The sequence below is a fragment of the Apaloderma vittatum genome, unplaced genomic scaffold (genome assembly GCF_000703405.1).
Source record: "Apaloderma vittatum isolate BGI_N311 unplaced genomic scaffold, ASM70340v1 scaffold6567, whole genome shotgun sequence".
NCBI lineage: Eukaryota > Metazoa > Chordata > Aves > Trogoniformes > Trogonidae > Apaloderma > Apaloderma vittatum.
In genome coordinates this window covers 47,713-63,488 of record NW_009727752.1, presented here as the reverse complement: position 1 = coordinate 63,488, position 15,776 = coordinate 47,713, and the positions used below count along the sequence as shown (strand labels likewise).

The 15,776-nt window shown below is 51.3% G+C and overlaps 1 protein-coding gene across 1 annotated transcript in view; it reads left to right on the top strand.

The window, feature by feature from the left end:
- The window catches only part of COL6A1 (collagen, type VI, alpha 1), a 23,955-nt gene extending 9,643 nt beyond the window's left edge, over positions 1 to 14,312 (top strand). Inside the window, exons 20-35 of the mRNA XM_009873790.1 lie at positions 1,556 to 1,618; positions 5,462 to 5,524; positions 6,020 to 6,082; positions 6,570 to 6,620; positions 6,705 to 6,740; positions 6,856 to 6,918; positions 7,393 to 7,458; positions 8,216 to 8,251; positions 8,592 to 8,628; positions 9,477 to 9,485; positions 10,343 to 10,476; positions 11,487 to 11,596; positions 11,894 to 12,077; positions 12,290 to 12,464; positions 12,915 to 12,944; positions 13,702 to 14,312. Of these exons, the coding sequence (XP_009872092.1) occupies positions 1,556 to 1,618; positions 5,462 to 5,524; positions 6,020 to 6,082; positions 6,570 to 6,620; positions 6,705 to 6,740; positions 6,856 to 6,918; positions 7,393 to 7,458; positions 8,216 to 8,251; positions 8,592 to 8,628; positions 9,477 to 9,485; positions 10,343 to 10,476; positions 11,487 to 11,596; positions 11,894 to 12,077; positions 12,290 to 12,464; positions 12,915 to 12,944; positions 13,702 to 14,312 (1,731 nt within the window). The remainder of the gene's footprint in view (positions 1 to 1,555; positions 1,619 to 5,461; positions 5,525 to 6,019; positions 6,083 to 6,569; positions 6,621 to 6,704; positions 6,741 to 6,855; positions 6,919 to 7,392; positions 7,459 to 8,215; positions 8,252 to 8,591; positions 8,629 to 9,476; positions 9,486 to 10,342; positions 10,477 to 11,486; positions 11,597 to 11,893; positions 12,078 to 12,289; positions 12,465 to 12,914; positions 12,945 to 13,701) is intronic.
- The last annotated feature ends 1,464 nt before the right edge of the window (positions 14,313 to 15,776 follow it).

The following is a 15,776-nucleotide window of genomic DNA, read 5'->3' as shown; positions in this document are numbered from 1 at the left end:
AGTTCTGCCCTGGGGAGAGGGCAGCTCTGGCAACCTCCCCCTTCCTGTTGACTGCTCGGGGAGAGACACTGCAGACGCTCGTGGTGTGCGGGGCAGATGTGCGCGGGAGATGAAAGCACGCCAGTGTCCTGGAGCTAAATCGTTCAGCAGACCACGGGTTGCTTCCTTCCAAGTTTTAGTCCAAGCACGAGGCTGCGTAACCTTGCCAGAAATGTCTCCAGTGGTGCTCAGGGCCCTTTGGAAGTTGCATTTTGTATTTACTGTTTGGCTTAGGCATCTGGAAGGTTCTAGCTTGCAAGCAATAGCTTTAGGTCGCCAAGCTTTCAACCACTTTCCTCAAGGTTTTAGGTCAGGCGTGACTGTCATGGGAAGCTTCTGAACACCTCCCCTCCCCACAGGCTAGGGGGTTCACATCCCAGGGTGCAGGCAGGACAGCACCTCGTGTAAAGATGCTTGGTGCTGGCTGATCACTGGGCATCTTGGCTGTAAGGGGCAAAGCTCTGCACTTAGCTCACGCAGCCCTGGGAGGGGTAACGCTCTACTTTGCAGGGGGGAAAGCTTTCTTCTGAATTGCCAGGAACTGGCAGCGAGCCCTTGGGCTGTAGGGATGGGGGGCCATGCCTCTTGGCTCTCTTTTTGCCTCCCTGACTTGTTCACTTCTGCCATGGGTCTAGATGGGGAAGGTGCCTCAAAGCCAGCCCAGGTCGGGCAGACACGCTGCCCTGTTGGGGCACAGCTCTGCTGGGCTGGTGGAGAGCTGTCCCTCTCCACCTTGGTTAAGCGAAAGTGGAACTGAGCTATATCCAGCCCTTGAGCATTTCCTTCTGTTAGAGCTATTGGGGTGCAGAAACACCCAGACTCAGGTTTTCCAGGCTCTCCTGGGCTGTCACTTCTTTGCAAACAGCTCTAGCATGGCTCAGGGTGCTGATTGTTAGCAAAGGAGATGGAAGAAGATCAGCAGTGAGAGCTAAGGACATCCCTCCCCATCTTCCTTGCAAATCCCCTTAGCTCCACAGGGATGGCATGCTGGAGGAAGGGAGAGTTGAAGAAGAGGGCTGCTCGCCCAGAGTCTCTGCCCATACGTGGGGACAGCAGGTCCTCTGCCTGTAGACTGCCCAGGGCAGGCGCTGCTCTGGAAAAGCAGCCATGGTTGCAGAGCATGGCTGCGAAAAGACACCACATGGTTTTGGGGCCAGGGCTAAGTCTCCAGAAGTGTTGCAAGATATCTCTCTCCAGGTGTTTACTTTTCTGGCACAAAATGAGCTGAAACATATTACCCAGAAGCAAGCACTCTCACCATTCAGAAGTTCTTCCTCTTAGGGCTGTCTTTTGGCTTCAAGGTGGCCACGCCAGTGCATCTTTCTCTCTTCACACCTCTGATGGTTTCCTACCCAGCTCCTGAATCTGTCTCGAAAACCTCACTCTTTGGATGATTGCATTTCTATCCAGCATGTACTATCAGTGCTGCATCCCTGCTCCCTATTGCACCTGGGGCCCTCTGCACCCTACATCTGTCCATCTTTGAGTTTCGCATGTCCTCTGTGTGTGTTTTCAGGGAGAGCCTGGACCACCTGGTGACCAAGGGCGGGAAGGACCCCTCGGACCACCTGGCGACCCGGTAAGAGCTTGGATTAACTTTCTGGATGCCAGGTAGAAGTGGCTGGGGCAGTGGCAACAGTGGGCATGGGGGCTTAACTGATGTCACAGTGTCTTGGGGCACGTTCTCAGCAGCTTCCAGACCAGGTAACAAGGCTGGTGAAGAGGGGCAGGGTTTTCTAGGAGAACCCAGAATATGAACAGGGCTGAAAAGCCAGAGGCTTGGCTGTTGGGCTGGGGACAGAGCAACCTCCAAGCCATTTCCCAATCCCATGGAAACAGATGTCAACACATCTGACAGATTTGGAAACTGGCAAGTGCAAGCTGCAGCAATGCACAAAATGTTCAGGCCTGGGGCCAGACACGGCTCACCTCAGTCAAGGGAGTCAATGAGACCTCTTGTGTCCATGAGGATAGCCTGATGGGGCCCCAGCAGTGTCCCTGACATTCTTGGCATCTGCAGAGACAGTCTGTCACAAAGCCAGTGTTCCTCAAATCTGCTTGCTGCAAGGTCTGGCCCTCCTGCTCTGTGGTCTGATTGTCCTCACGGTCCTTAAGCAAGAGATCTCCGACCCCACAGACTTTCTGGAGAGCAGAGCTGGCTACCTCCAGCCTAAGGAAGGCTTCTGTCCCCAGCACAATTAAATACTCTTTCTTCCCAAAGGCATACCCAGCTCCCAGTTGGTAACTCTGGGTCTAGAGGTGTTGCTGGGTTAACTCTTCATGACAATAGCAGTGATTGCAATGGCCAGCAGGGTCTTTGCACCTGTGCAATCATCCTTTGACATCACCCTTCGATGGGGACAACTCCTCTGCTACTCATACCATCAGTTATGACGAAGCCCAGGATCAGGGAAGTATTGAGACAAACACCCACACTGATGGAGCAGAACTTCGATGAGGGGCGAAGCATGCAGACGAGTGTGCAGACAAAGAAGTGGCAGCTTTGGAACTCCTTTGTGCCCAACCAAGTGTTGAAGAGCCCTGAAGGAGATGTGCAGTGCAGGACAGCCATGAAGGGGTTGCTGTTGCATTCACATTATCCACAGCACGGGTGACCCCTGCAGCAGACCTGCACCATGCCACAGCCTGGGGACACGACATGCTTGTGCCAGGGTTGTGCGTGCCTGGAGTCAGGCTTCCCTCAAGCCTATCTCATGCTAGTGAAGACCATGAAATTCAGGATTTTCCAAAACATGCTATCTGTAGCTGAGCTCAGCTCTTGCCACAACCAAAGATCATCTGGCAGCATCCAGCTCGTTGGGCACTGCCGCAGTGAGAGGTGTTGTTTTGGGAGGTGGCCCCAGTGGAAGGGCAGCTCTTTGTATGTGTGTATGTAACGGACCCGTTCTACAGTCTGACACCAGCAAAGGACTGGAGCTGCTCTCTGTGGTAGAGGCTCATATTCTAGGTTCAAGGAAGGAGGACTGCACAGAAGAAGACAGAGTTAAGGTGGAGATTTGATGTGAACCCGGGAGCTGAAGCTGTGCAAGCACGGTGTATAACCAGGCTGGGACAGATACTGTCTCCAGCCAGCCTTCAGTAGTAGGGACAATAAGGAGAAAGGAGAAAAAACAGTCACCCTGCTGTCACTGAGCCAGTGGGGCAACAGTTTTCCCTCCCCAGCACTGAACTTCAGTCAAACCCCTGTCAGAGAGGGAAGCATTACAGAAGTAGCTTCAGTGCCTCCTCAGAGCAGAGACTGTCCCAGTGCCTCCATCACTCCAGGGAAATTTCAAGAGCAGTTGCAAAGCAAGGACATTTTTTCCATGAGCTGAGGAAGAATGCTTTTGCTTGGCCAAATTAAAAGTAAATGCGTAACTGGGCTTGGGTAAGAGTAGCGCTTTGGCAAACACAAGTGTTTTTCAAGCCGCGTTATCTGCAAGCTCTGGCTCTTCAGTTGTGTTTCTCTTGGCAAGGGGAAAGGACTCCTGCTAACCTGTGGCTCTCTTTCATCCTCTTTCTATCCAAGAGAAGCTAAAGGTCAGCATGCTCTTCCCTTGACCCTCGTGACCAGGTTTGGTGGTCCCTCTCTCTTCCTGGCTATGGTGGCCCTTCGTCCTGTGGTTCTTGTTGCTCTCAGAAAGGCGGTGGGCAGGGAGCTGCTAAAGATTTCCTAACCCAAAATCCTGCTTCTTTATAAACTCCTTCAGGGCCATGAGGGATTTGTGCTCTGTGCTACAGTGAGGACATGTATGGTCAGCATGAGCCAAGGGTACTGTGGATCCAGCTTGGGCTGACGTTAATGATCATGAGTTCTTGTCTCTCCTTCCCAACTTTCTCTCTTCTGGGCTTTTGTGCAGAAATAAGGTCACATGCCTTTGAGCAGTTTAGTGCTCCGCACTTCACTGTGTAGTTTCAAGTCCTCTGCACCCACATGTACACTCTTCCTTGGAAGAAGGGCGCATGCAGCGTGCATGGATGTTTTGTATCAGCTTCTCCCAGCTGCTGTTGTGAGAAGGAGCAGAGACGATAGCTGGAGAGGATTTCAGTTTTCTCAGCTTTTAGGTAGTGAGAAAGGGGCTGCAAAGCTGGACTAGGCTGAGCCACTGCACTAAGCCAGCTCCCAGAAAGCTCAGAAGTGCTGCTGATGCAATGAAAATATGAAGGAAACTCTTGAGCATGTACTGCTGCGAGCATTTCAGGGGTCAGGAGTCTTGAGCTGGCATGCCGGCTGCCTGCTGCAGTGATGCTGGAGGGATCAGCTGCCAAGCCATCATGCTCTCCCACCCTCTGCCTACCTTTGCCAACTCCATCGCCTGGGCACTGATTGCACACCCAGCTCCACGTGAGATGCTGCCTTGCTTGAGCATTTGGACCAATGGGCAAGAGCATTACCCAGTCATTACCCTCCATCATTACTAATCTCCTGACCAGTAAGCCCTATGAAGGGCTGCTGGCACTGAGCAGAAGGTGGGAGCGCTCCCTTGGATATCTGCTGGAGCTCTAGGAGAAAACAAATCTCCTTCCACCTTCTTTCTTGTCTCTGGCTGTCTCTGGCCAGCCCTGCAGCTGACGGAGCGAGCAACCACTGCCCAGATGGAATGTGGCAGAGTGACAGCTTTGGTCTGTTCCAGCCCGTGCTGCCAGTGCTCTGCAGCCTCCTGAGGACAAAAACTCCCTGGAACCATGCAAGGGCCTCTGCCAGTCCGGCTGTGACCCAGACCTGTCTGAGTCTCCAGGCATGGGGAGGGCCTCTGTGGAGGGAGGTCTGTGTTATTCGGGGTCATATGCTTCACCAAGGACTGTTCGCTGACCCAGGGGCACCTCTGTCACAGCTGATGAGATGCCACTGTGCAGTCCAGCTGTCCTTCACTGCTAGAAAGCACCATCCCTGCCTCCCTGGTCCTATTCTCCACTGGGTCCTCTGTTAGTGGACCGAGGTGTGGAGGAGAGGGATGGCTTTAAGGGCCTTGGAGGCTCTGTTCAGAGGCTGCCTCCTCCCTCAGCCAGGCTGCCAGTGAGAGCACATGGTGTTCAATCCATGCCTGCAGTGTCACACCTTGGCCCAGCAAGCTTCTTGCTTTGGCTCGTGCTCAGCAGGGATCTGGTCAGGGCTGCCTCTGACGGGGTTTTGCGAGAAAGTAGGGCAGAAGGATGTGTGGGGAGCTGCAGCCTGTACAGGCAGGGGAGCACAGGGTGGGAGCCATGAACAGCTCCTGAAGCATCTCCCCACCTGTATCAAGTCCCATCAATAGGTCCTTTCTTGTGAGGCTGGCAGAGGCAGAGGTGACTCACTGATGGGTGCAAAGCATGAGGCGGATGCCCCCACCCATCACGTCACAAAATGAAGGGACTAGCCCTTCAGGGCAGGAGCAGGACCAGGAGAGAATCCCTGTTGTGAGAGCTCTTTGTGTTTCCCTAGGGTGAGATTGGACCCCCAGGACCCAAGGGCTACAGAGGAGACGACGGTCCTCGTGGCAATGAGGTCAGTGCTGCTTCATCATCACATATTCTGGGGCAGGGAACGAAGGGAAGACCAGGAGCTGCTGCCTGTTAAAGCTCTCCCTAAATCCCTTGGGTCTTTGGAACAGGTTGTATGTAAAAACTCAGGTGCTAACTTCCTTAGAGACATATCAAGGCATTTTTTCACGGGTCTTTAAGGCCGTGGATCCCTTTTTCACCACTACCCAGAGGTCATTTCATGGGGAGCGTGTAGCTACACGACAAGTCATGTGGCTTCCTATCACGGAAGCTGGGGGAGCTGCTCTCCAAGGGCAGACACCTGAATCTGCCAGCAGATTTGATCCCCAGGGCAGGAGTCAAGCAGAATCCTAGCCCAGATGTGGGCTTTGCGTTTCTCTTGTGTAAGCAAAACGCCTCCCTGATGGGCTCATGTTGGTACCTGGTTGCCTCAGAAGGTATAGTTTTCCCACACAAAGGATGGTGTGCAATGCTTGACAGCTTCTTCTGCTCCTTCCAGGGCCCAAAAGGATTGCCTGGAGCACGTGGGCTGCCTGGAGACCCCGGCTTGATGGGAGAAAGGGTGAGTGACGTTTGTCTGGGGGGATTGCACGCAGCGTGGAAAGGCTGTACAACAGGCTGGTTCCACATGTCATGATCCAACTTAAGGAGAAAATAAATTACATTTGCACACAGCTGAGGTACAGGGAAAATTTGCAAGCAGCCTGCTTTTGAATATGCATCATATCTGCAGGCTCAAAGAGCCATATGCTGGGATGTACTTTCCAGAAACAGAGACCTGATACTTCCCAGTCTGTTCTCGGCCTGTGACCATATCCCCAGTCTTTGAAAGGGACAGTGTCACTCTCCTTTCAGTGGCTGTGCAGGTTACACACAAGTAAGATGATCTTTTTACCTGCCTGCACCAGTGTCCAACCCACCAGTCGCATATTTTTTGCACAGGCATCTTGCTGTGGAGATAAACAGTCCAAGGAGGACTGGATCCTGCTGCTGTGCTATCTAAGGGGTCTGCTTTTCATTACCTCACACATTTCTCTCTCCCTTCCTAGGGGGAGGATGGCCCTCCTGGCAATGGCACAACTGGATTCACAGGCGCCCCAGTAAGTATTTTGTGCTGCTTTGAAACTTTGAGATCAGTATTTCTGCTTGTCTGACCTAACATGCGTTTTTTCCTTCATTCTCAGGGACGACCAGGAGACAGAGGTGACCCTGGCATTAATGTAAGAGTGCTGCTGCTTCACACACACAACAGAAATTGCTGTGGCCAGTGGTCTGGCTCCAAGAGCCTCTACACCAGCTGCATGGTGAAGCTGTCCATTCTGTACTATTTTTCAGGGAACAAAAGGCTATGTTGGTCCAAAAGGTGATGAGGGAGAAGCTGGAGACCCTGGCAATGATGTGAGTGATATGTATTAAACTAAATCATCTTTTTCTGTGAACACAGTGCAGGAGCTTTGGGTTGGGTCTCTAACATTACCTTGCCTGTGGGTCAGAACCCATCAGACTTTGCAAGTCTGCAAGTGCCCTTTGCTGCTGAGCAGTGTCTGATGGCAAGGGGAGCTCTTTCCAGATGTTCTCGTCTGTGTTCAGCCGTTTATGGCAGAACAGATCTGTTAGGTTGAGGTGGGTATCACCTCTGCAAGATTTTGCATGCTTCCAGATAGCACCAAAGGCTGCACCTGTGCTGTACCGCTGTCTTGTGCAGGGAGATTTTCCTGGTGCCCATCCTGACCCTCTCAAGTCCTAACTTGTTGGGTACAACAAGCACTCTCAGATAACAGTGCTAAGTGGGCCTCAGCAGACATCTGGAGGGGAAGGTGCTGCACCCTGACACACACAGATTTGTGGATTTTGTTTCTGTTTTCATTCCAGAACCCAACCCCTGGCCCCAGGGGCATCAAAGGAGCTAAAGGCCGCAGGGGACCTGAGGGCCGCCCGGTAAGTAAAGACCCTGGCAAGGTTTGCACCGATGAGCACAATGCGCTGGGCAGAGGGAGCTCCCAACGGCAGGGCTGGATGCAGACTTGCTGTTCTTGGCCCTGCTCACAGCAGGAGCAAGGCAGTTTGAAAATTCACTGTTGCAGCCTGGTACACAGGTCTCTGAAATCCTGTTCATCCCAAAACAGGACAGAAAATACAGGCACTATTTCTTTATCATGAATGAAGCATTCTGACGTGATCAGATTCAGTCGGGGCAAGCAGCTTCTTGGAGCAGACATCATGAACCTGAAAGTGTTTCTGGTTGTGTTGAGTAGCCACTTGCCTGTGTTGACTTCACATTGGCCTGGAGGCTACAGGAGAGGCATCTTCTGAGAAAACAATAGCCATCCATCCATCCATATGTCCATTCATCCATCCATCCACCCACCCTGTGGGTGCTGTAGAGGCAACGCCAAGCTCTGTCACACACGGGGTGGGGGGTTGTGCTCGCTGCCTGCGGCATGAACTTGCCTTCCCACCTCGGTCAGCACAGCACACGTGGAAGGGGGTCTCCTTTCCCCCACCTCTATGCAGCCCCAGGACATTTGTACAAGCAAGTAGATGTAACCTACTCAAAGCCCAGTGCAGGGGCCAGCAACTGGGAAGCCAGGAGACGTTTCTAGACTCTGCATTGCTTAGCATGGTATCGGCAGAGTATGCTGTGTATGGGACTGGCTGCTTTTGTAACTGCTCTGTCCGTGCTTCTGTTTGACAGGGACCACCAGGACCTGTGGGGCCTCCAGGACCAGATGTGAGTGGGACGGAATCGGGGCACTGCTTGCTTTCGTGGTCTGTGCTTCTTCTGCCCAGCGTGATGGCTCCTGCGGGAGGGTCACTGCTGGGAGAGCCTTGTGCTCCCAAGCTGGGTGGTGGCTGTCCCCCAATTACTGTCCCACCAAGTCTCACTGGCCAGATCACCTTCATGCCAGTCCATCATCAGCCAGCCCACTCTGTAGTGTGCCCCATCTGCACATCACTCATTTCCAGATCAGGACCTGCTTTGAGGGCACACAGCAGCAGCAGAGGTGGTGGGCAGCACCTAGGAAGCCTTCTCACTGTTATTCAAACATTTCTCTACCTCTCATTTTCAGGAATGTGAAATCTTGGACATCATCATGAAGATGTGCTGTGAGTATCCCTGTACCACTCCTGCCTTGTTCAGTTCCTTGCTGAGCAGGAGGTAGCAGCTTTTTCTACGACTCCCATCAGGCAGGGCCATCCCCACCAGAGAGATACATGGGCATCACTCCCCTTCCACAAGTCATGACTAAGTCAATGAGCTGGGGGAGAAGTCATCCCTGCAGCTGGGACAGCAAATCTTTTGTGTGTTGCTGTCCTTTGTCTTGACACAGGGACTTTCAGCTTCACCTCTAGAATAGGTTGCCCAACTCTGTTTCACTTGTGCATGCTGCAGACTGGTTTGCTCTGTCTGTGGTTCTACATACATGGCTACCTCTCAGGCAAATTGCAAGCAAAATTGTGTGAAATCTTTGTGTGGATCATTTCACAAATTTTTTTTTTTTTTTACTTGAATAGCAGGACCTGACTTATCCCCTTGGGAAAGGGATGTCTGTTCTGGGGTGTCCTGCCATGGGGAGCAGCTGCAAGGGGTTTCTGGCCCTCAGCCAGTAAAGAAGTGCTGGAAGGACATAGGGTATTTAGGGAATTGAGTTTGAGCTCCATACTCTGGTGATTTACTTAATCCCTCCAGGATTAGCTTTTCTTTTCATTTAAATAAGAATGCAGCAGTGTGTGCAGAAAAAGAGCTCTACTGCATCCAGTATTCCAGGTCAGGGCATCAAACTCTGAAACAGGAGAGAGATCTGCCTGGAGGGAAACCTCTGTAGGCTTGAAATTCTCCAGACCAGGTGTCTTTGGGTTTGCAGAAACACAAACCTGCAGCCTGCATTAGTGTGTGGAATAAGCCCTTGTGTCAAGCATTTTAACATTCTTTCTTTCCCTCCCTTTTCCTCTAGCTTGCTGTGGTGAGTGTTATTTGGCAAAATCGCTCTGCAAACATTTGCTAGCCCTTCTCCTTGCTTGCACCCCTCCCTTTCCCTGCCCCTTGCCTTCTGCTGTGGAGACAGGGTGAGAGCCTGGAAGGGAGGACTGAGCCGTGAGCAAGGCAGGGAAGAGCAGCGAGATCTCTGTGAGGATGCTGTGGCTGGATCCCACAAGAAAGTGTTGTCGAGGTGCCTTGTGCAGGCAAACTGCAGGCAGATTTTCTCCACCCTTTTTGCAGTTGAAACGGATGTCTGTGGATCCAGCTATGTCCTCCTTCCAAATCCTGTGCTTGTCTGCAGAGAAATGTGCTGGGTTTGGGGTGGTTTGGTTTTTTTTTCTCTGATACTCACTTTGTGGGCTGGATTTGCAGTCCAAAATCTTGAAGGAAGAGCTAAGGGCACATGATGTCTTTAAGCCACGGGAAAAGAGAGCAACAAGCTGAGTCAGCCTCCTTCAGCCCACCAGTGTCACCTCTGTCCTCCTGGGCTGGGTGAATGGAAGGAGTGAGAAGGCATATGAGGAAATAGATTTTGGAATAATTACTGGGTGGTTTAAAGGTGCTCACAGCTTGGAAATGCTACGTGTCTTATAAGCGGTGCTGAGCAAAATGCAAATGGCAAAATTGGTGAACTGACTTTCAAGTCTCCCTATGCAGCTCTTTTGCCACTTTATTTTACCAACGTGCTTTGCTGGTAGATAGAGCATGGGCACTCACACGGTCAGGGCTAACAGCAGACATCAGCCGCTTGCTTTGGTACCCTCCCTGCAAAACACGCTGCTCTGAGTGAGCTGCTCAGGTACAAAACACAAGCCCCTCCACCCCTGTGCCTTGCTGCAGAGTGCACCTGCGGTCCCGTCGACCTCCTCTTCGTATTGGACAGCTCAGAAAGCATTGGTCTGCAGAACTTCCAGATTGCCAAGGACTTCATCATCAAAGTCATCGACCGCCTGAGCAAGGACGAGCGTGTGAAGGTGAGATTTCCGAGTGCTGGGACATGCTTGTGTGCACTCATTTGTTTTTCACTGCAAGTGGAAAAACTAGGAGATGCCTCCACATCAAAGAGCCTCCCGGAGGCTTAGCTTCAAGGGTGCAAGTGCGTTTAGTCTTGATTCCTCCTGGCTTCATAAAGTGGCAGAGAAGACACAGCAGTTTGGGCAAAGGGACTCTGCTGTAGCTGTGAACTTCTTTTGTGTTCCAGAGCAGATGTCTCATAAAGCATTCATCTGATTAGTCCATCTCTCAGTCTTTTCTATGTCCTGATGAGCATTTCAGGTGACTGGAGTAGATAAGACATGAGGTGTGTTGCAACTTCCTTGAGCTCCCTGCTAGTCAGGGCACTTCCCAGGCACTGTTGTCTGCCCCCAAGCTTGAGTTCAGTTCACTATTTAAGCACACTACTAGAAAGGATCTTTGCAGCCCAAAACTGCAATATTGTCCCAGTAGTGAATCTTCCAGTCCGAAGAGGAACACAAATGCTTGCTCTTCTAACTCTTCCCTGGTAACCCACTGTGCGTGGGAAATTTCATTTGTCTCGGTAATTTTGGAAGGGATGTTTGAGATCCAGTCTTTCCTTAAGGTACTCCAGACACATCTGTAGCACACGGGCTGTAAAGTCACAACAACTTGCCGTTGGACACATGTGGGCATTCACGGGTCTCTTTGTCTAGAAAAGAGCTTGTGACAAGCAGAAAGGTTAGAGCTGGGCAGCAAAACCACTGAGTTGGAAGAAGAACACAAGTTTTGAAAAAAGATCTATTCCTAGCCACCCACTGTGGCCAACGTGCCACTGAGCCAGGAAACCTGGTTTTGGGTTTTGTTTCACAGACTGGCACTGACACTCCTGTTGGGGCTCCTTCTGCCTGGAATAGGGCAGAGGAGAGGCAGCAGAGCCTGCCGTGAAGGTATTCAGTAGAAACCAGCAGGATTTCTGAGCTCTCCCCAGAGGTATCCGACCCTAACTGGCTTCTGTTTCTTCCAACAGTTTGAAGCTGGGGAGTCCCGTGTGGGCGTTGTGCAGTACAGCCATGGCAACACGCAGGAGCTGGTGGCCATGGGGGATGCCAACATAGACAACATCGGGGCACTCAAACAGTGAGTCTGGGGGGGTCTCGTGTCATCCTGCAGAGACCTGACCCAGGGATACCTCCTCCCACCCTCCATCTCCAGGCCAGCAGCACCAGCAACTGCGAGAGGGCTAAATGTTCTTTAATGGAAAGTAGCAGTTGGTGGTGTTGTAGGTGGTGCTGAGGCCAAGGAGTTTGCCAGTTTTCCACTCAAAGCCCCTTGGAGGGATGTTTCCCTGCCTTGTGTCAGAGATACGTGTTCCCAGGGGCCCCTTCAGCATCCATGGGGCAGAGCTTCCTGGCTCACTGGTGCCTGTTCTTGCAGGGCAGTCAAGAACCTGAAATGGATAGCTGGGGGCACCTTCACTGGAGAAGCCCTGCAGTTCACCAGGGAAAATCTGCTGCAGAGATTCACCTCTGACAAGCGCGTCGCCATCGTCATCACTGATGGGCGTTCCGACACGCTACGGGACCCCACGCCACTCAACTCTCTGTGCGATGTCACCCCGGTAAGGGCACAGGGGAAGAAGTGCCATGCTGCAGGCAACTGCCATGCAGGAGCTGTGCAGCAGAGTAGTGTCAGTTCTCATGTGTTTGCTACCCAAGGATAGGTCGGGGGGGACACATGTCACTAGAAACACTCACAGAGTGACAAGCATTCAAGTTTATGAATGCATTAGATGATGAATGCATCTGATGACAGACTTTAACTTCCCTGCAGGTGGTTTCCCTTGGGATAGGTGACATTTTCCGGAACCCTCCAAATCCAGATCACCTGAATGACATTGCTTGTTTAAGCAGACCAACCAGGCCAGGACTATCTATTCAAAGGGACAACTATGCTGAGCTCCTGGATGACACCTTCTTGCAGAACATCACCTCATACGTCTGCCAAGGTGGGTGAATGGTTGGGGCTGGAGCCAGTAAGGAAGGTAGTGAGGATTGCTTCAGTCAAAGGGGGAGTGGATGCAGACTGTTCTCCCTTGCCTTCCCCCAGTTATACTCCTAAGGTGTTGAGGGATGATAACAGCGTTCAAGGTTTAGTTAAATAAGGGACAAGGACATCTCATGTCTCAGAACAGTTTGCAGCAGGGTCCAAGTCATAAGATCAAAGAATCGTAGAATCATTTGAGTTGGAAAAGACCTTTAAGATCATCGAGTCCAACCATTAAGTCCTCTCCTGCTGCAGGACATAATTTTTCAAGCATACGCGTCTGTAGCACCTTGCACAATGCGGCTGTGGCTGCAATGAGCGTTTGTCCCCTCTGCGGCTCTGTGGCAAACTATAGGAGGAGTGGTTTTCCTGAGTGAGCTGGTGACCTTATTTTTCCTAATTTTCTTAACAGAGAAGAAATGTCCGGACTACACCTGCCCAAGTGAGTATTGGCTCCTTGTGCCACATAAACGGGTTGTGGGTGCTGTGGTAGGAGAAGAGGGAGTTCATGTTTGTGGGCATGCATAGCTTGGAGACCTCTTGCAACATGGAGGCTCCTGGACTGGAGAAGCGAACAAGCCCTGTCAGACACTCGCAGGGCTTCTCACACACATGCCAGCCCAGAGCACCTGGAGTGAAAGCGTAGACAGTTGCTTTTCTGGCACCTCAAACCTTGAGAAGAGGCTGTGCCAGTTTTTAGCCCTCACAAGCTTTAGCTGAGACGGGTAATGAGACCAATTGCTGTACAATGGTGGGAGCATGAGGAAAAATCAGCACTGTGGCAGGAATGTTTGAGAATGGTGCTTGAAAAGTGAGTACAGGGAGGAGTTTTGTGGGGTACACCTCCAAGTCAGAGGTGTATACAACCCTCAGACTCATCATAGAAAGAAGCTAGCCTCGGCAGATGCAGTGGTTCCCTAGACATACAAGGAAGCGCTGTATGTAAGGACCAAAAGTCACTAAATTGTCTAAACTAGGTAAGCACCTGGTAAGCATGTCTTAAACCAAACAAAAGAAGGAATTAAAGCATAAAAGGACAAGTTCTGGGGTAGGGCTAACCAAGCTAGCAAATACCGAGGGAGTGAGGATTTCCTAAGTGTAACAAGGCAGGAAGCCTTCAAGAGGGCGGCTTTCTGTGGAAGTGGAAGAGGCAGGAGGAGAAACAGAGCGTAACAAGCCCTGGGCCTTTCCCCTTGCAGTCACCTTCGACAGGCTGGCAGACATCACGCTGCTGGTGGACAGCTCCACCAGCGTGGGGAGCAAGAACTTCGAAACCACCAAGAAGTTTGTGAAGCGGCTGGCGGAGCGGTTCCTGGAAGCCGGCAAGCTTGCCGAAGACTCCGTGCGTGTCTCAGTGGTCCAGTACAGTGGCAGGAACCAGCAGAAAGTGGAAGCGCAGTTCCAGCACAACTACACAGTCATCGCCAAAGCCATTGACAACATGGAATTCATTAACGACGCCACGGACGTCAACGCTGCTCTGCAGTTCGTCACGACGCTGTACCAGCGGTCTTCCCGTGCCGGGGCGATGAAGAGGGTGCTGGTGTTTTCTGATGGAAACTCCCAAGGGATCACCCCAAGGGCCATCGAGAGGGCTGTGCAGGAAGCTCAGCAGGCTGACATTGAGATCTATGTGCTGGCAGTGGGCAGCCAGGCCAATGAGCCTAACATCCGTGTCCTGGTCACAGGGAAGAGCGCAGATTACGACGTGGTCTATGGGGAACGCCACCTCTTCCGTGTGCCCGACTATACTTCTCTGCTGCGTGGCGTCTTCTACCAAACTGTCTCCAGGAAGATCGCTGTTGACTGAGTGTCTGGGTGGGTTTCTGCAAAGGCCCTTCCTGCTTCTGTCTCACCTAAAAAGGAAAACCAACAAAACAAAATTAATAGTATTCTTGACCAACCTGAGGAATTTGTGTCTATGCAGATAGCCATATCACCACAGCCCGGCTGTGCACAGTCCCTTTCCTTGTCCACCTGCTTCGTCATCTGCCTCTCTACTCTGCTAGCCTGGAACTTCCCTTCCTGCCCATGACTGCTTCTCCCTCCCCACAGCAGACATACACACCTAGCAATAAGCTGCCAGAACACCAATAGCAACCTCATCCCACTGTTTTTTGCCAAGAAAGAATCCGGATGAGGAATTTTGTACCACTAAGGACTAGCCTGGTCTCATAAGGCTGATTATGCTCCTTTCAGACACAGGGTTTTTTGTTCATTTGTTTCTTTCTTTCACACATCATCTGAGCACTTGTCCAGCTCACAATGGTTCTAACCCAATGCTGTGCTTCAAGTGAAACGTTCAGTGCTTCAGCAAGCTTTGAGACAGGATTGTTGTCATGACTGGCAAGTTTGGTTTGTATGTCCCATGCTTGTGGCAGGAGGGCTGGACTGCATTATCCAAGCCAGGTGGAAGCATCGCTGGCCTGGAGCCCGTGGGATGAGGCACTGATTTCCCAGGGTCTGGGTGGCGATGGGTGGTGGGCACTCAGTGCTGACGCTCCCATTCAGGGCAGGGAAGCTGGGCACCGAGCAAACCAAAGATGGAGAGCAGCCATTGGGGAGGGGGGAAGCCCTAGAAGAAGCTACATAACTGCACTTCTTCACTAACTGATCTCATGGTCCTACAGTGAAACCAGGAACCTCATGAATAACCTGATGACTTGTGTTACAGTCCACGCTCCTTTCTGGAAAATCTCTCTGAGCCTGGTTAGTGGGATTTTTTAATATTTTTTTTTCCCAGAAGTGTCAAGCTGTCTAATTCCCAGTGAGCTCTCTGGCAGTACTGTTTCTATAGGGCCATCTAGGAATTAGGAACCTGGACCATATGGAAACCCACTAACTGTACTATATATTGAATTAGGGCGTCATCCACAGCCCAGAAAAGTTAAGGGAAAGGCCGCCATTATCTGCCAGGGTCTTTGACTCACGCCCTACAGATATACTGACAAAGGTGCTATCGCTACATGGGTGATGCGGCCCTTGGTGTTTACACAGTTGTTTCCAGGACCACTCTGAAGATGTGGTTTGGCTGGGCGAGATTTTGTTTCAGCGCTTCCATTGGTGCTTTTGCTATGAATTCATGCGCTTCTGAGAAAGCAACAGTGATTGCCAGGTATTGGCATCCCAAACTCTTTACTTTGTATCCAAAAAAATCCATTTTATGTGTTAGTTTTATTTTATGCCTGTGTTTTACTAAAATTGTCAACTTTGGAAATTTGCCAAATAAATTGTTTTCGACAGTCTCGCTGGAAGTTTGTCTGACTTGAACTTC